A 19,963-nucleotide genomic window follows, 5' to 3' on the forward strand; every position below is an offset into this window, starting at 1 on the left:
AAATCTTAAACATTCTTTCAATAATTAAATTCTTTTGTTAGACACAAATTGTATAATTTTGCAAATTTGTACAATTTTATTCTATATTCATAATGAGCTAATAAAGTTTGAATTTACGTTATTTGAATTGCAATTGTAATTAATACATAAATATTATTTCTTTATGATCAAGATGGTCAAAACGATTAAAATCATTATTTGTCAAAGAATGAATCAAGAACTGTAAATTTATAATTGATAATCAATGTAATCTATTGATGACATTAATTAAAGACAGTATTACCTATTATTCTGCTTTCCCCGGTAAGCTGCACAATTTTTCTGGCGTTCTGATGTCCACAAATTTCGCTCGAAATGTTCAACGTAAAGTAGCCATTTGAACGTGAAATGGCGGTTGGCGAACATCACGCAGACTCGTGGCAGATCCTGGAACATTCAAGAATTCGAATTAGAAGCCAAGTTACGATAAATATATATTTTTAGTGTATCTAAGCAACAAATTAATTAGAAAAACGAAAAAAGAAACGACAATATTACTCTGGAAGACGTACTCCCCCAGTACGAATTGATATTCGAACGAATATCAATTGGTACCTCATGGAGAACGAAAATGACGAAAGTACAAAATCGATCTAATTTTCTCAAAAAACCGATTCAATTAACAATCAATGGTATACATGGTATATTAAAGGGATGATAAGCAATAACGCAAGGTACAAATAGCAACGATTAGATGTTAATTGAAATGAATTATGCTTACCTATTAATTGCCGGATCACCGTTCGACACGACACATCTGCTCTCTCCAATTGCCGCCGAACGAAGGACGCCTCGTTCTCGGCGTCGTTCTTCTGCGCATTGGGTTCTGGGTACTCGGCCAATGAAATTTCAGTATTTAAAAGTTCCAAAGATACGTTAAACGTGATTGGTTGTCACTTTTCAATATCGTGCGCGGTCTTTTTGAACGGAAATTGAAATTGGAAAGTGAAAATATCGATATGTATGATATATGTAGATATATATTATTATTACCCTTGTCTGTACGAAATTCCCGAAATTCTTCTCTTTCTTTGATGTGTGTAACAGCAAGGGAGAAATTTGTTTACGTTTAGTAACCTTACTAACTTCGATAAATGTTTATAATCGATTTTCAATCACTTATTCTTTCATGTAGCTACACACAAAACCGATGCATCACTTATTAGAACAACTTTATTAGCTCTTTCTTAACCTAAATTATGTATCTATTATAATACAGATCACTTTTCTCACAGGATATTAATTCTGAATTACATTAATTACGTTAGATTAAAGATTCAATGGTTTAGGTTATGACGTGATCGACCAATTTATGTAGTATGAATATCCTAATTTTGGAACAATACTACTAATGTTATTACATTTATTCATTGTAAACGGTACGGACAAGATTATTAAATTAAAGCATCGGTAAAATATGTTTGTCAGGGTTAGGGTTCTTAACTATTCATTTTTACATGGAGTCGATAAATCAGGTCGCAGAATATGATCAGTAAAAATAACAAATAAACATATGTCAAGAACTAAGATATTTATTTTGTAAATAATACACATTATTATATACCTATCACACCAAATCTCAGACTTTCAGACTTTGTAATGCTTTCTGTACCTAAGGTTCCATAAAATGAACTTGAAGCTCATACGTTCAATGTTTTCAAATATAAGATTATAAAATGCACATCAATGCACATTGTTGAAGTCATCTAAGAACTTCAGTTGTTTCGTATATGTTCTTTGTTACACAAAAATGGAACGTTATCAAATACAGAAACCACTAACTGTGTTAAAGCCACTTTTGCAATTCTTTGATGAAAAATACCAATGTTGATCCTGCACAAAATGTTGCTAATGTCCTAACAAAAATTCCAAATAAAAATATACAATATTGTCCTTCAAAAAATTGTTTCCATTTTATCAATTTAAATAAAAGCATTTAATTAGAATCTTGAAATAAGAGCTTTCTAATTGATTACTGTGCGTATTATTATTTACTTGAATGAGAGTACTTAATGATGGTGTATCATCTTCCAGTTTATCTGTCATCGCAAGGAATATCATTCTATCCCAAGCTTTTGGTACTACATACAGGGTTGAAATAAAATTTAATTTCTACAAATGTGTACTATGAAACATAAAAGGTACAATCTTAAACATTCTCATTCTCTCAACATTTGGACACCTCTGTCAGACAGATATAAAATATATACTTTTGTTAGTTTATATAATTCTTTGCTAAATTTATTATAAACTAATAAATTTTGTAAATTCATGCTCTTTTATTATACTTTCTAGAAACTTTGAACATTTATGACGATACAAATTTTTATAATTTGTTACAAATATGTTAGAACCGTAACAGATAAAAACTTAAAGATTTTGTCAATATTTAGATACCATTACTAGGCAGGTATAAAATGTATACTATTGTAAATTTACACAATTATTCTTATGCTTATTAACATCTGATAAATTTTTTCAATTCGTGCACTTTACCTATATTTTACTACAATTTCTAGAAATTTTGAACATTTATGACATTTTTATAATTCACTACAAATATATTACAAACATAATAGATAAAGTCTTGAACATTCTTTCAACATTTAGATACCTTTGTTAGACAGATAGGAAATATATGCTATTGGAAATTTACACAATCTTCTTCTTAAATTGATTATAAACTGAGAAATTTTGTTTAATTTATGCACTTTTACTACATTTTGTATTGTGTATGTAGCATTATCAAGTTAATGGACACACGATGATATCTTAATATACGCTTTGTTACTCGTGGCACTGTTTGCACGTTTTAACATAACCAAATTAAATAACAAAACTAAACAAAACGTCATAGTCTGATAGTCATATGTTCTTCAGTCGCTTGGCTGATTGCAGCGCATATGCTTTTGCATATTGTGTATATGTGTATAGACCGTGGTGCGAAACTCAAATTAACTAAAAAATTATATAAACTAAAAATTTATCTTCAATTCTAATGGATTCAAATTCTAAGTATTGTACATTTTGAAACATATTATTAATTCATGTAACTTTGTTGCAGATTTCATACATCATCAAGCAGAAGTACTTTGAAGTTCGGCGCAGGTAAAGCAGAGCAACTCGGAAGTTTGACGTAGGTAATGCAGAGTTACTCCAATATTCGACGTGGGTAAAGCAGAGCTACTCCGATGTTCGACGTAGGTAATGCAGGTCTACAGTGGCTAATGGTAAAGCAGGCTAAAGGTTTGATGGCGCCACGTGTTTGCATTTTTGCCTTTAGCTATCAGGCATTGCCGAGAACTCGAGATCAAGTGTGGAAAAGTGAGGTTGGGAGACCATCTATCAGGATCACACCTTTCACTATGTCATCCGATAAAAAACTGTCGGATGTTACGAAAAAGATATCCGAAATGGACACGGAGGAAACTGGGAAAAAGTTGACACACAAAGAAAAGAAGAAATTAAAAAAACAGCAGGAATATGAGAAAACAATGGAAATGTTGACCAAGACCGGTGGTCAGGGTCATAGCGAACTGGAATCCAACTTTACCGTGTCTCAGTCTCAAACCCAGCAACGCACCAACCAACAATTAGAACATGCTGTTGATATCAAAGTGGAAAACTTTAGTATCGCTGCCAAAGGAAAGGAGTTGTTCACTAATGCTAGTTTACTGATCGCACAAGGCAGACGTTACGGTTTGGTAGGGCCAAACGGGTATGGACCTTTCTACCTATCGATGGACAAAGTATCATTTCTATGCCTTCTTATCTTATTTTCTTTTCAGACACGGCAAGACCACTTTATTGCGTCACATTGCCAAAAGAGCGTTTGCTATTCCATCCAGCATCGATGTTTTGTACTGTGAGCAAGAAGTTATCGCAGATGATACTCCAGCTGTACAAGTAGTACTCGATGCAGACGTCAAATGTAAAGAATTAATGACAGAATGCAAACGCTTGGAAGAATTAGTGGAACAAGGAGATACTTCTATTCAAAGTAGATTGCAAGAGGTTCTAGTATTTTCTCTCCTGTTTCGTTCAAATAGATAGATAGATGTATGCTTTAATAATTTTCTTTTCATAACGCTTATCCTACAGGTTTACGAAGAACTGAAAATAATCGGAGCAGATTCCGCGGAACCGCGGGCTAGGAGAATTCTTGCTGGTTTAGGATTTAGTCGTGCCATGCAAGATCGCGCGACAAAGAATTTTTCCGGTGGTTGGCGTATGCGTGTTTCTCTTGCAAGAGCTCTCTTCTTAGAACCTACTTTACTATTGCTCGACGAACCAACGAATCATTTAGATTTGAATGCTGTCATTTGGTTGGACAATTATCTACAAGCATGGAAAAAGACGTTATTAATTGTTTCTCATGACCAAAGTTTTTTGGATAACGTGTGCACAGACATAATTCATTTGGATCAGCAGAAACTATTTTATTACAAAGGAAACTACAGTATGTTCAAAAAGATGTACGAACAAAAGCGAAAAGAAATGATAAAAGCGTACGAGAAACAAGAAAAGCGACTCAAGGACCTCAAAGCCTCTGGTCAAAGTAAAAAACAAGCTGAAAAGAAACAGAAAGAAGCTTTAACGAGGAAGCAAGAAAAAAATCGAACAAAAATGCAAAAACAAGACGACGACACGACGCCTACGGAATTGTTACAGAAACCTAGAGAATATATAGTGAAATTTAGTTTCCCCGATCCACCTCCCTTGCAACCACCCATTCTTGGTCTTTACAGTACGTTGTAGATCGTTCTATCCTTCGCTTTCTTATTTATGCATATATCGCTTTTGAAAATTCATATTTTATTTCAGATGTCAACTTTTCGTACCAAGGACAAAAGCCATTATTTATCAACGTTGATTTTGGAATAGATTTAAGTTCTAGAATAGCTATAGTAGGACCTAACGGTGTCGGTAAATCCACATTTTTAAAATTATTAACCGGTGATTTGCAACCAGTGAAAGGAGAATTAATAAAGAATCATCGACTGGTAAGGGATTTACCATAATAAGACATCATCTTACTTTTCGAAAAAGAATCCATCTATTAAATTGCTCTTATCGTTTTCAGAGGATAGGTAAGTTCGACCAGCACTCTGGCGAACATCTAACCGCTGAAGAAACGCCGTCGGAATATTTAATGCGTTTGTTCGATCTTCCGTATGAGAAAGCTAGGAAACAATTAGGAACATTTGGACTCAGCTCCCACGCTCATACAATTAAAATGAAAGATTTATCGGGAGGTCAAAAAGCGCGAGTCGCTTTAGCAGAATTATGTTTGAATGCACCCGACGTTGTAATTTTAGACGAACCGACCAACAATTTGGATATAGAATCTATCGATGCTCTGGCCGATGCTATTAACGAATATAAAGGAGGAGTTATTATTGTTTCTCACGACGAACGTCTAATCAGAGACACGGAATGTTGTTTATACGTTATCGAAAATCAACAGATTAATGAAATTGATGGAGACTTCGACGATTACAGGAAAGAACTGTTGGAAAGTCTAGGAGAAGTTATTAACAATCCGAGTATAGCCGCAAATGCTGCTGTTCTACAATAATCATTTTGCCTTTGTATTCTCCAGCGGCCTGTAAAAACGATCCCTTCGGACACAACTATTCGTTAGGTAGATTAAGTGCTTTTTACCCTAAACAATTATCGAGTTCCGATTATTCGTTTAAAAATGCGATTATCAGTACTTTAAATGCAAAAGATCATTTCACTTGTGTCCGAAGGTATTCAAAGTTTAAACAAATATTGCGTCTGATAGGGCTAAGATATTGTCAAATTGTAATATATTCGCAACTTACGATTTCTATTTGAATTGCAAATGTTATGTCTATGAAAAAGCTGAAAAGTATCGATCGCTTCTAACACGAGTTTTATTGGTAAAATATCATTGTTTCAAGTTCTTTCATTTTTCGTGTCTGACACGTGCAATTCAAACGATTAGAAACATTATTCGAGTCTACGAAGAAATATTTATATACATATGTATTAAGTTCTGACCAGAACTGTATTTTGTATCATAAATATTTACTTCATGTTTAAATAACAGAAATAAAAATTATTCGCAGAATGATTTCGAAATAAATGATCTGCGCGTACATGAAGTTTGTTTAAAGTTGACCTATAGTAACTTTAGAATATATGTTCCGTGGATTTCGATTTGGATAAAAAAAACAACAAAAAAATCAAGTAATTCGCGATACTATTTATCGAAAGAATCGGAGAAATTTTCTTATCGTATACTGTTCTAGTGATTTCCGAGAAACCGAAAGAGAGTTGGTTCTACTGAAAACTGAAATGCGTATAACCGGCGGCGCAATGTTCGCTGCCAAAAGGGGCAGAAGAGTGATGTGAAAATTGTCAAATATTTTGTGCGAGGTGGTGTCCCGCGGTGAACTTGATACTGTTCTAAAAGACCATCGCGATGTCCAGTACCCTGGAAAATAAGATTTTGAATTTGCAAGAGCGTCTCAGAGCAGAAAATGAATCGAGAGACAAGGACAGACAAAGTGGCGAGGTTGGACCAGGAACGGGCATTCAGTCGTCATCCACGGGAACTGTCTCGACTTCTGCCTCACGACGTAAGTTCTTTTTAAATACCGCACGTCATTCGTCAGAGTAATTCAATTTTTTCTTTACCCGTTTTATCTCGGAATGTTCCGAACGGATCCGCCACTTTCCTTGTTGTACAGGTTATGTTGACCATCACAATTTATTCTGTTAATTCTATATATCGTACACTTTTCATTCCATTCTTTACCTCGTACTTTATTTTATTCAAATTGTTTGCAAATTAAAGCTTCTACGCGACGATATTTTTCAATTCTACTCAAAAGCTCGGAATTCGAGATAAATGGGCATCCGTTTAAACGAATCGTATAAACAAAAACAATGTACTTGTTTCGTATCGAAGGAACAAACTGTTTTTTGGCTTTCGTCGAGCGGAATAAATATCCTTTTCCATCTTTTACGCAGTTTTAAGTTACTTCTTATCTTCAAAACTACCACTTCTGTTGTTGTTGTTGTTGTTTTCTTTTTACCATTTTTTAACGAAAGTTGAATGTCCTTTTAATCTTTCGAAATTTTACCAAGGCAAGTGTAATTAGATACAAGAATGATGCTTAATCTTCTTAATACAGCTCCGATCCCGACTTTAAAAGTCTCACAGATACCTCCGAAGAAACAAGATAGCGAATTTGAGTCGAAACTACAGGAAATTATGAAGATGAATGGTATTTTGAATATCAACGGACAGAGATATCAAACTGAAATGAAAGATTTGGAACACCTGGGTGAGTTGGGAAACGGTACCTGTGGACATGTCGTTAAAATGAGGCATAAACCAAGCGGCGTACTCATCGCTGTAAAACAAATGCGACGTTCTGGTAACGCGGAAGAAAATAAGAGGATAATTATGGATCTCGACGTTGTGTTGAAATCACACGATTGTCCATATATCGTACAATGTTTGGGATGTTTCATCACAGAATCCGATGTATGGATTTGTATGGAATTAATGGCAACTTGTTTAGACAAATTACTGAAGAGAACTAGACAAGCAATGCCGGAAGAATTTTTAGGAAAAGTTACGGTTGCTGTAAGTATGAGCAAAAGTTAGAGATTTATTTATTTTTAATCGTATCGAAAATAATAATTACGTTACACGAATAATTATCGTTTTGTAGACTGTAAAGGCATTGTCATATCTCAAAGAAAAACACGGTGTAATTCATAGGGACGTAAAACCTAGTAATATTCTTCTCGACGAAAAAGGAGGGGTAAAGTTATGCGATTTCGGTATATCCGGTAGATTAGTCGACAGTAAAGCAAAAACCAGAAGTGCGGGATGTGCTGCTTACATGGCTGTAAGTATAATCGTTCCATACACCGTGAAAAGTTTAAATCATTTTGTAAAACGTATCTTTAAACGTATTTCCCATAGCCCGAAAGAATAGATCCTCCCGATCCAACGAAGCCAGATTACGACATACGAGCAGATGTGTGGAGTTTGGGTATTACGTTAGTAGAATTAGCTACCGGAGTATTCCCTTATCGAGATTGTAAGACTGATTTTGAGGTAAATAATTCACCGGTTATTGATAACGTTACGCGTGTTAACCCAGACTTGTTTTACCGTTATTGAAATTTATAGGTACTGAGCAGAGTAGTACAAGACGACCCTCCATCCCTTCCATCGGATGCACTCTTTTCAAAGGAGTTTAGAAGTTTTGTGTGTTGCTGCCTTACAAAAAATTACAAACATCGTCCAAAATATCACAAGCTCATGGAGCATTCTTTCATTCGAAAATACGATGTACCTCAAGATGACGAAACAAACTCCTCTGTTCTAAATTCTGGCTGTCAATGGTTTGGCAGGGTTATGCGACAATTAGAACCAAGGTACACTGTTATCAACTATATTTATTAGAAGTGCTAAAGTGTAGTTTTCAGACATTACATAGGATACCGTTGAATAAGAAAAAAAATGTATGTCGTCGTAAAATATGGTAGACGCATATACCGTTAGAAAGTATTGTTACATAGAAGCGAATAAAATTTTAAACATAGCATGAAATTCCCAACTAATATCATACTGATTTGGTTTGGTTTGAGAATAACCGGGTATGTTGTTTTTTTATATTAGTTTAAAACAATGTTAACACACTTGAGTATTGATGGTTAACGGGTAGGTATTAAAGCGGCTCGAGAAATGATGCTGTCACTAGTTTCAAAGTTGGGTTTACGTTGGATACGCCAGTTTTTACATATTTATCTTTTATTCATTGCCAAATGACATTTTGCAAACCTGTCCGTACATTTCGATTAAAAGTTTGCGTGCGTGTTGAATTGTGTTGCAGCGTTGAGCTTGAGGGAGGCAGCGCAGCATAGCATCCCCCCTCTCCCTCGCCCTCGCCCTCGCCCTCGCCCTCGCCCTTGCCCTTGCCCTTGCCCTTGCCCTTGCCCCCTCTTCCATTTCTCCTAAAAATTTATCCAAAAATTCCAAAAAACTTACAAAAAAATAAACCTCACAATTATCCAAAACTCTGCCCGATTTTCATTTCGAGTTGTTTGGTTTGTGCACGCGCCTGTTACACACCCCACCTTTCAACCCCCACTCATGGTAAGCATTGTTTTTATTTATTTCAATATTTGTTTATTTGTCTTTATATTATTATGTAGCGACTTGCCAGTCATATGGCACAAATTATTTTTCCCTGTGCACACTCCATTCATCAAAAAAATATTTCGATTACATTTATGCTTTTAACCTTCTTTTAAGCTAGACAATATCATTAGAAAATATCGATTGGACATTTTAGTTGTCTTTCGGCATGAAATATTTTACATTTTTTCTTTTTTTTTCTTTAGTTCCGAACACAGATAGCATCTATGATTTGTTACCTTAGAAAAAAATATTCCTCTATCCTTGTCTGTGTTGCATGATATATGATTAACGCTCTAACTTCTATTAACTCTCTGCAGACTTAGTTCTTTTGCAGACACACACCGTGGCACAGTTGTCTTGGCTGGCAGTGGCATTCACAAATGAATCATGATACTTTCCGGACGTTCATTATTTCTGATATCGATGGTATAAAAAACTATAGTATTAACGCTGTGTACAATTCAGTTTCAGATTGTCAGGGTGGCAGCAGCGAGTTACCGGACATGTATCTCTAAAACAAACGGCTCATCTCAGAGCTCAATCCGAAGTACCAGCTTTTTTAAGAAGCAATGTCACCAAAGACTCACAGAATTCCAGTTTTCTGCCGTTTCATCAACGATCAAATAGCGAGAATGGTGCGAATTATGTATCTTACAGTCCATACGCTCTTAGACGAAAGGAAATATCCAGGCCGTTTTCTCCTCCTTCGTCGAACGATGTGGACGCATCGGAAACGAATTTTCAACGATCCTATTCACCGTACAGACAACACGTCGATCAAAACAGAGACTACTCTTCGAATCACTGTTCGATTAATGGACAGGGTAGACAAGAAGGAAGACCGTTCTCTCCTTATCGACAAGATGCTAATGTAGATGCAGGGAACAGACTGTATTCACCGTACCACGGCCGCTTTACGGAAGATCGAGACATCCGCAAAGAACGATGGCAAGGTGTTTCTAGATCATTGAGTCCGTTCGCTCGTGACTACTCACCTTGGAGGCGAGAAAACGTCGATCCTCCAAATGTAGTGCAACCAACGGAAAGTGGTCGTTATTCACCGTTTCTTCAACAACGACTAGGACAAACCCCACCTGTGCCTCAAACTCATCCGCAATCGCAAGATATTTATGGTAGTCCCATGATTAGTCGTAAAAGGTAAATTTTCAATAAAAATTTTTTAGTACTATTACTGTCATCATCATTACTATCTAATTAACAGTCTATATAAGTTTCTGGTAATCTTAACTTATGTTGTTTCACTGATTTTAATGCAGGTTTCCTTCCGAACCTCCCCCACAAGGTTCTCATGGTTCTACCAGCCCCGAATTATTAATATCCCGTTTTGCACATCAAATGAAGCAAGATCCTCCACCTGTTATGCCACCAACACAGACTGGATCAAAAGAATCCGCTAAGAAGCGTTTCGCTTCCTACGTTCGTCTTAGGCTCGGAAGTGAACGTGCACCCTCGCCGGAACCACCACCAAGACTGAGTCGTGGTGAATCTCCTCTCGTTCTTAGAAGGAATTTAGTGGATCAAGCGTCTCCTTCTTTTGCACGAAGGTAATGCCATTTTGATTTCTTTTCTTTGAAGGATGCTCGTTACAAATCAAATTTATTATTATTAATTTTATTCGCAAAGGTACGTCTCGTCCTCGCCGCCTCAACCTCCACCGAGGAGATTGTCGGAAAGCAATTCCGTGCCCGGTAGTCCTCAACATGTACGAGCTCGTCTACGTTACACCCCCGAACCTCAGAGAAGACCTCCGCCACCATAACCCACCGTTACGATTAACTCGTATTCCTTGCTGGTGCCATATGCGATAAAAGTAACTGAATTAATCATATGTACCACGTAGAATGGTGTTGTAATCAACGATGGTCGTGCACATAGAGTGGTCTGTGCACAGTGTACTTGAAAACAATTCTAAACCAAAAAATAGTTGTTTGTAATACTCGGTGACACCGTGAACTATAACGTACGTATTTTAATCGAAAAAAAGACTCGAATACGTACCGTGTATGATATTATTTTACATTTACCGAGCACGGAGAAAGTTCTTCGTAAAAACGAAACGAAAGGTTAGGCTTCTAGATTCGAGAGGACGGTCTTTGGGATTAATTTTCACGCGACTTTCTTTCGTGGCTGTAACGTAACGCGTTGAACTACTTTGTCAATAATTCTCTTGTCGACGTGTATTTATATATTATAGGATGCAATCACCGATGCAATACGATGCTCAACTTTTTATATTGCTTGTAAAGATACAGATAAATGTAGTATGTTCGACGTTTTTCTAAAAAAAAAAAAAAAGAAAAAGGAAAAAATAATAATAAACATACACACAAACAAAGCAAAGATGAAGAAAATCGTTAATAGGAGATGCGGCATCGTACTGAACGCGTAAACCGTTCCTATCACACTTCGTTTACGCTTCTGTTTTAATCGAGGGACACAAACGAGAGAATATTTCGAACAACTCGCGAAAAAGCTCTCTTCTCTTCCTCGAGCGGCCTTGCAGTATCTCTGCAACTCGACTTAGCAATGGCGATATTTTTCACGTTTCATTATTGTTTGTAACAATACCAAACGTATACTGCGATCGCAGTCACGAGTCGATCGAATGAAAACCAAATCGTAAGAGTTACAAACGACGTCTCTAAGAGGAAAGCACAATATTCACGTCTCCTAGATTCTGCGACTTTCAACAAATGTATATTATTTAAATAAGAGGCGTGTTTGGGCTAGAACGTTGTAATTATTATTTTTAATTAACATTTATTCATTAACATTGTTCAGTCTACACCCGTAATCACCTTTGTCGCTTATTTGACAAAAGGATCTGTTGCAATGTAAATAAACTTATATTTATACGATTCGTTTCCTGTTTCCTTCGGTTTTTCTTTATTTATCCCATCTATGTGTACATCAAATCTCGGTATTCTAACCACCACTGCTTAATAGTTACAATGTATTTTTATTATTTCTTGCCAAGTAATCCTAAGCAATTTTTGTTTTCCGAGCGCTTACGCGCGTTTACATTACATCGTTGTAATTGTTGTGAATTTCAACATTAACAGTAATTCCATTTATTCGACGTATACAAGCAAAGCTATGAGATAATAATAATGGCTTCGAAATATTAATTCTATGCTCGTTCAACATAAACCCAAATACTGTTTTATAGTCGGTATCGAAACAATTTTGCATATCACGTCAGTTTTACTCTCTCACGCGTACATTTACAAGTACACTTGTGATTTTAAATAGAATTACAAAATTATAAAAACCTTGGACGATTTGTAGTTCACTTCTTTTTTCTTTCTTTTTACCGACTTTCGATTGTACGATAAGATTCTACTATGCACCTATAGCAAAAAATTAAATGTGTTGTAAAATAAAACAATTTGGCCGGAAATATAGCGTTCCTCCATTCTAGTTGACAGTAATGAATTACAGAAGAATTCATTATCTTTTTTACTTTGAATGTATAGGTATACTAGGCTTTCGATCGTGTATTATTTTACAGACGAGGTATGTTTCTTTCTCGCATAATTATACAGTGTACCAAAGAGATCCTGTAAGTTGAAGAATCTGAGAGAGAGATAAAGAGAAAGAATATATAATTTTATGCTAAAAGGGCTCGGTCGAAGATCATTTTAAAAATAAATTCATCGCTCGAATCGGCCCGTCCCTGAGCGAGTGAGCAATCAATATGGCCTCCAGGTCTGTGCGGGGCACGCCAGCGTAGCGTAGATATATTCTCGAAAAACTTTGGAAAAAATGGTTTCTGTGATAATATAATTAGCGAAGCTGTTGGAAAGTGCACGGAGAGATATATTGACGATATTCGTTCAACTATCGGTCATAGTATTCAGTCAGAACGAAACTCGGAAGGCGTGTTGCGCTACCATCGTGGCTACTTGTATTTGGCGGAAGACATCGTTGACGTTGAACGTTGGCGGTTGGACTGGAGTTCGGTAACTGTTCGGCGTCAAGCGATTAATTTAAATGACTGTCTAAAATTTGGGATGAAGTCGTTATTTAAGTGTAAAGATTCCTAGTTTCCAGTGAGAAATTTTAGTATTATTATGTCGGAGATTAAAAACAAGGAAGCTGCCACGATGGAGGGTTGTCAAGAAGGGGGCGAAGAGGAAGGTATGATGGTTGCCGAGAGGGTCGAAGATAAGGTCAGTATCCAACAGATCCTCGAAGGTATGACGAATGAATTTAACAAAAGCGTGAGTCCCGTAAAAAACGCAGAAATTAATCAATCGGAGATGTCGGATCACGAGGAGGTCGAAAAACCGGTGGCGAGTCCTGACCAAGTTCTAGCAATCGAATCGGAACCCGTCGGCGACAACAACGAAGAGGTTGTTCCTATAAAAGAAAATGTCACCTCTAGTCCAATAGGAATAGATGAAAATCATAAAGAAGACGAAAATATTGGAAAACAGGAAATTTCAAAAAAAGATAACAATGGAATCCCACGTATAGTCCTTACGTTCAGGACAATCGATGAGAATACCGATCATGGTAAAAAAACAAAGATATCGAGCTGTTCTTCCAACCTCACTTTAGTTCCCGACGAATTGGTAAACTGTGATCAAATCGGTGGTGTTTCTGTAAAGATAGAGAACTCTGATGAGAATTCTGATACTATAGAAAAATCAGATTCAGAGGAAGGTAAAGCAGAAGAACATAATAAAGATTCCGAAAGCAAAGAACCAGAGAGCGATACAGTGGACACAAAACCACCAAAGGACGATGCAGAGCTAGCAACACTCGAGGAAAACACAGTTCCTGATGAAAAAATAAAGACCGATGAAGCGGTTACATCTATAGAACTTGCGGAACAGGTGGATCAAGCAGTCATCGAGGCTCCCGTTACTAGGAAAAGAAGAACAGGACGACCTAGATTAAGAGCACTTAGGTTTTTTATTTTCCTTCATCTCGAATACATATTCTATCCAATATTTGTAAACATTCCATAACATTTTTAGCGACCAGACAGAAGAAGCTCCAGGTCCTAAGCGTTCGGCGAGAAGACTATGCAAAGAGTCATTGAAGAGTACAGTGTTGGAGAGCGCAATGGCGAGAAAAGAAAAATCTAATTACACGGAAGAAAATTTACAATTTAAAAAACAAAGGAAATATAATAAACCAGGGAGGCCTAAGAAGGCGATCCAAGGAAAAGATCAGAATAAGCAGTTACAAACTAAGCCTCCTGACATACATCAGGAAACAGAAGTTTCCATTACCGATGGAAACGGCAATATGTCCGAGGTAAACTCAACGTTAGAATGTTCTAGAAATTCATCTATGTCGGAGAATATCGCAAACGAAACAATCCCAGACGAGTCTCAAAATTTTTCATCCGACTTTGACGGTATGCCAAAATTGTCTCCTATGATAAAAAGCGCAGAATCGCAAACAAAACTGAGTAACTCAATTGGCAGCCCCACAAGCGACGACGTACCTCTAGCAGATATCGAAAAGCCATTTTTAAAACCAGCTACTGCAGGTAGACCTAAGCGAGAAAGGGGACGGCCTCGAGGAAGCCAAGGTGCAAGAAAAATCGCAAAGGCAGATTTATTCGAAGGTAGAAATTCAATTAAACTATATACGGATTCGTATTTTTAACCAATCAACGATAATACATAGAGGTATTCTTTATAGATGGATCTGCGTCAATAGCAGAAACAGGCAAAAACAATGATTATCCCGAAGGTAGTACTCGATGTTTTGTTCGATAGACATTTATTGAGTCGAAGAAATATTTTGATTTTTATGTACTTTATAGAAGGCACAGTACCTGCTAAAAGGACACGGAGAAGTATGGCTCCGAGTCCCAGTCCTGCAGAAGGACAAGCCTCGAAGCCAGAATCGACCGCGATTATGAGCGAAGTTAGTGTTAGTAGCGAAGAAGTTTATGTTTATTATTTATTCAATAATTTTCTGATATTCCTTGTTTGTAATGTTTGCTATATCTTCCAGTCTTACGGTCAATCGATGTTATGTTTGTGTCAAGTACGGTCTCAACTATATGTAACGATAACTGGCTCTGGAGCACCATTATATTGTACCGCGATAGATTCAATCGATAATAAGTTGGTTGGATGCTGCAACGAGGTGGATAGCAACGATGTCGCGATGCGGAGACCTAGTACACGTGTTCCTTTTATAATCTTATGCCGGATGCACAAGGAGAGACTTCTCCGACATAATTGTTGTCCTTCTTGTGGATTGTTTTGTTCCCAAGGAAGATTTGTACAGTGTATTAATGGTCACCAGTATCATCGTGAATGTGAAATTTATCCGAATAAGAAAGGTGTGTGTCCACATTGTGGAAGCGAAAGTACAGCATACGATGTGATGGTCGCCATGAGTGGGCTACGAAAACCTGTCTTCATTCCTACTCGCAAGAAATTTTCAAAATTGCCCTCTGCTAAAATAAGTTTGCCAGGGAAAGGTGACAATACTAAATTGGCAGAACGTCCTCCTAGTCCATTGATTCAACCCGATGTTATTAAAATACCTGAACCGTCTGTTAACTCTGAGAGACCGGAACGCTATACTATCATGAGTCTTTACACATCTGTAAAAAATGGGGATTTAGAGAAGTTGGTTAATGTTTTAGGTATAGTATAATGCCAACTCCACTTTACTTTGTAATTTACTATATTTTGTTAACAAATTATTGTGATGTTTCAGCATGTGGCTACAATGCGAACCATACATTCCGAGATTATGCTCATCGAACAGGTCTTCATATAGCAGCAGATAAGGGACACCTGTCTTGTGTACATGTATTGGTACAAGCTGGCGCTCAATTAGACGTAATGGATAGAAATCAGTTAACACCTTTAATGCTAGCTGCTAGCAAGGGTCAAGCTGATGTAGTAAAATATTTGATAAGAATAGGTGCTGATGTTACGTTGAAAGGAGAAGATGGGATGACTGCTTTGCACATGGCTGCCAAATCTGGTCATTTGGAAGTTTGTCGAATAATTTTAACAGAGTGTAAAGCACCAAGAACATTAGTAGGTAATGAATATTTGATCGTTTTAGAAATTACATACTGCTTAATTTAATTATATATATATGTAAAATAATAATCGATGATCATTTGTTAGATTCGGTGGACGATGGTGGATGGACGAGTTTAATTTGGGCGTGTGAATTTTGTCATGCCGATGTAGCGCGATTTTTGGTAGATAAAAAGTGCGATCCTTTAATTCGTGACGCGGAACAGAATATAGCGTTGCATTGGAGTGCTTTTAGTGGAAGTTCCGAAATTACAGAGATGCTTCTTAACGAAGGTTGCGATGTGAATGCTGTTAACGTCCATGGCGACACGCCTTTGTAAGTAAGAAGACAATGTTTAAATTATCTTTACGTAAACGTCGAAATCCTAACTTTAGTATATTTAACGTGTGACAGACACATAGCTGCAAGACAAGATCAGTATGCGGTTAGCATTCTGTTATTAGCACGAGGTGCAAAGATAGGCGAAGTGAACGCTGCAGGAGAAACAGCAGTAAATTGTTGTACGAACGATGGAGATACTATGTCTGCTTTGAGATTGAATGCCAAAGTTAACGAACTTTCCGAGCATATGTGGGAAAAAACAGTAAAAATTTTAACTAAGTGACTATCAAGTTTAATGTATCTTATTCATTGACTGAACAATGTTTGTAAACTGTACTTAACCATCTACTTTTCCAGTGATATTTCGCGCGGTAAAGAAACAAATCCGATTCAGTGCGTTAATGGATATGATTCCGAAGATAAGCCTACAGATTTTCTGTACGTGACCGAGAATTGTTTTACCAGTAATATAAATGTTGATCGCACCATAACGTCTTTACAGTCTTGCCGGTGCGAAGACAATTGCAGTTCGGAAAAGTGTTTGTGTGGAAATATTAGTTTAAGGTGTTGGTACGACGAAGAAGGAAAGCTGATTCCAGAATTTAATTATACAGGTGAGTAAGACAAGTATGTGCATCTTAAAGACTAAATTGATCAGAGGACATGTATAAACATGTATAAATGTTCTTCATTTAGACCCCCCAATGTTATTCGAGTGTAATCCAGCGTGCGATTGTAATCGTATAACGTGTAATAATCGAGTTGTTCAACATGGTTTGACGCAAAGATTCCAATTATTTCGTACACAAGGAAAAGGTTGGGGCCTTCGAACGTTGCGGCACATTTCTAAAGGTTCCTATGTGTGTGAATATGTCGGTGAGATAATTTCTGATTCCGAGGCTGATCATCGCGAAGACGATTCATACCTTTTTGATTTAGATAACAGAGTGAGTATCGAGTACTTTCGAGATACGTATTTACCTTGAACGTTTAAGGTTAAATAAATTAAAGATATTTTCAAAGTGAAAAAATATGTATGTATGTTTGTATGTATGTATGCATGTATGTATGTATTCTCTGTCTGATTATGTTCACGTAGGATGGGGAAACTTATTGTATCGACGCGAGACGATATGGAAATATTGCTCGTTTTATAAACCATTCTTGCGCACCTAATCTGTTGCCAGTGCGAGTGTTCGTCGAACATCAAGATTTGCACTTTCCTAGGATAGCATTCTTCGCGAATCGCGAAATCGAAGCGGACGAAGAGCTCGGGTATGTTACAAAAAAAAACAATTAATGCGTGGAAATCATAACGCTTGTACACACATTAGTGTCATACCAAATAACATGTCATGCCAAGTTTTTTTTAGTTAATAAACCATTTCATGCTTGGTTTTGATGGGCTAATCCTTATCGCAGGTGGTTATAGTTTCTTCGCCTTATTCTATCTTGAAATCCTAGTCGGCTTTCCATATCGGGGTGAACATAAAATCGTTTTCGTATTTTTCCTTTTACTCGTTACTTTCGAACATGGTAAATTTTGGAATTGGCATTTATTTTAAACGAAGACGAATATATTAATGAGAATCGAAACAAGTCTACTTTTCGAGCGATCGATCGTCGTCACGAAGAGCAGTTGTTACATTGAACATTGATTTTTCAATAACATTATTCAATTTATCACCGAAGACCAATCGGAATTGTTTGCCTTCAGCTTCGATTATGGAGAGAAATTCTGGATAATAAAATGCAAGTCGTTCACGTGTACCTGTGGAGCCGAAAACTGCCGATACTCCGAGAAGACTATACAAGTTACTTTGGACAACTACCGTAGGAAAATACAGCAAGAAGAAATGCTGGCAGCTCAATCATCGTAATCCCGAAACAATTTAGCTAATTTTATGCAATCTATCCTAGTGATACTTTAACGTTCTTCCTTCTTATTACGTCGAGTGTTAATCCAGAATCTCCAAGTTTCGGTTGGAGCGAACTTTGTAAGTGGTTCGTGAAATTGAAAAAGTACAAGTACAAACGGTGATGGTATTTGCATACGCTGCGAGGATCATTTAACAGAAGAATGCATTATGTCGGTATTAAAAAGCAATTACACTGTACCGATTCGAGTTTGTAAAAGTTGTTAATATCTACATTCGTTTGCTCGAATTTCACCGTACTTGGCTATATTGTCGTTTCTTTCCTAAGACGAGTAGTCACCGTACGAGACGTGCCACTTTACGATTCTCTTTTACGATGTGCATAATATGTACTTGTTTTACATATTTTTCGTACGCAATGTATGGACTGTGAAATAAGTATGCATGCGTGTATGTATGTGTTCGCGGGTGTGCGCGCTGTTGTGTAGCTTCTAATCGTTATGATTTTGCATACGAAACGAACTATTAGTTTTAAAGGAAAAAAGTAAATTAATCATTGGTATAGATGACGAGGTACGTACAGTATGTCCGAAACTCGTATCGATTTTTATGTTACTATTAAAATTACGAGATCTATTTTCGCTTATTCAGTTTCAGAGGGTGATCGTTTACGCGTGTTCGATTCATCGCGAACAGTTTAGAATGTAAGAGTACAACACCCTTTTGTACAAATTATTGACTTTTTGTATAATAAAAGAGACGTAGTTCTTTTGAATATAATACCGATGTTGCTTCAAATATACCCGATTCTTAAAACTGATTGTTTTTTCAAATTTGATCGTGTCCGGTAGCTTACTATGAATATTTGAGTATCGTTGAAAACATTTCTAATTTCAAAGTATGACTGCTAGGTGCCTTTATCATTGTTTTATCCATGATATCTGTTATACGCTATCACGTGAGGGATCCAAGCGTAATTTTAATTGAAAGTTAGAATTGTAATCAGGGCGTCCTATATACACGCATTTAAACATATAGTTCAGTGGTGTTAGTAATAATGGCGCCATCGGTGGGAAAATGTCGAAGTTTGCAGAGAAAGTAGTTCCTCTTTTTACTGCTAGATAGCGCTACTAAGTCTAACCCTGATTTGTCATCTAGCGGTGAACAGGCCGAACTAATTGATTGATCGATTGAACTCTATTATAGCGATAGAGTCCTTACGGACTGTTACCACTTTTCTTTGTCTTATAATTTTGTACAAAATTTTCTTTGGTCCGTTTTACAATATTTTATGTTTACATTGCTTATCAGAGTTTTTTAACCGGTCTATCGGTACATTACCATAATGTCGGTAAATAATCTTGTAAATGACAAACTTGAACGTTTTCTCACCGATGGCGCCACTAGTACTAAAACCCGCTCACTGAGCGGCTTAGTGAGCGGTGACCTTCCTAAAAGTTCTCACTCATTGTCAATGATT

At 36.7% G+C, this 19,963-nt stretch overlaps 3 protein-coding genes across 5 annotated transcripts; all 3 read left to right on the forward strand.

The window, feature by feature from the left end:
* The first annotated feature begins 3,316 nt into the window (after nt 1-3,316).
* On the forward strand, nt 3,317-6,139 carry LOC128892390 (ATP-binding cassette sub-family F member 1). The gene is made up of 5 exons (XM_054152767.1): nt 3,317-3,757; nt 3,828-4,053; nt 4,141-4,786; nt 4,864-5,042; nt 5,123-6,139. Exons 1-5 carry the CDS (start codon nt 3,405-3,407, stop codon nt 5,615-5,617), a joined length of 1,899 nt encoding a protein of 632 aa, XP_054008742.1. The 5' UTR covers nt 3,317-3,404; the 3' UTR covers nt 5,618-6,139.
* A 154-nt stretch (nt 6,140-6,293) lies between these two features.
* LOC128892389 (dual specificity mitogen-activated protein kinase kinase 7-like) lies at nt 6,294-12,111 on the forward strand. The gene is made up of 8 exons (XM_054152766.1): nt 6,294-6,647; nt 7,206-7,663; nt 7,752-7,931; nt 8,009-8,143; nt 8,219-8,466; nt 9,698-10,390; nt 10,510-10,797; nt 10,877-12,111. The coding sequence occupies exons 1-8, from the start codon at nt 6,491-6,493 to the stop codon at nt 11,010-11,012; spliced, it is 2,295 nt and encodes a 764-aa protein (XP_054008741.1). The 5' UTR covers nt 6,294-6,490; the 3' UTR covers nt 11,013-12,111.
* Nucleotides 12,112-12,729: 618 nt separating this feature from the next.
* On the forward strand, nt 12,730-19,258 carry LOC128892388 (histone-lysine N-methyltransferase EHMT1). 3 transcript variants are annotated; one of them, XM_054152765.1, is made up of 13 exons: nt 12,730-13,425; nt 13,499-14,168; nt 14,239-14,837; nt 14,915-14,965; nt 15,039-15,148; nt 15,233-15,875; nt 15,950-16,282; nt 16,372-16,600; nt 16,679-16,885; nt 16,964-17,220; nt 17,303-17,553; nt 17,706-17,881; nt 18,324-19,258. In XM_054152765.1, the coding sequence occupies exons 2-13, from the start codon at nt 13,516-13,518 to the stop codon at nt 18,484-18,486; spliced, it is 3,672 nt and encodes a 1,223-aa protein (XP_054008740.1). In that variant the 5' UTR covers nt 12,730-13,425; nt 13,499-13,515; the 3' UTR covers nt 18,487-19,258. The 3 variants fall into 3 exon arrangements, with proteins under 3 accessions (XP_054008740.1, XP_054008738.1, XP_054008739.1); XM_054152763.1 differs by having other exon boundaries at nt 12,730-14,168; XM_054152764.1 differs by having other exon boundaries at nt 12,730-14,168; nt 15,039-15,142.
* The last annotated feature ends 705 nt before the right edge of the window (nt 19,259-19,963 follow it).

Source organism: Hylaeus anthracinus, unplaced genomic scaffold, assembly GCF_026225885.1.
Source record: "Hylaeus anthracinus isolate JK02 unplaced genomic scaffold, UHH_iyHylAnth1.0_haploid 12002, whole genome shotgun sequence".
NCBI lineage: Eukaryota > Metazoa > Arthropoda > Insecta > Hymenoptera > Colletidae > Hylaeus > Hylaeus anthracinus.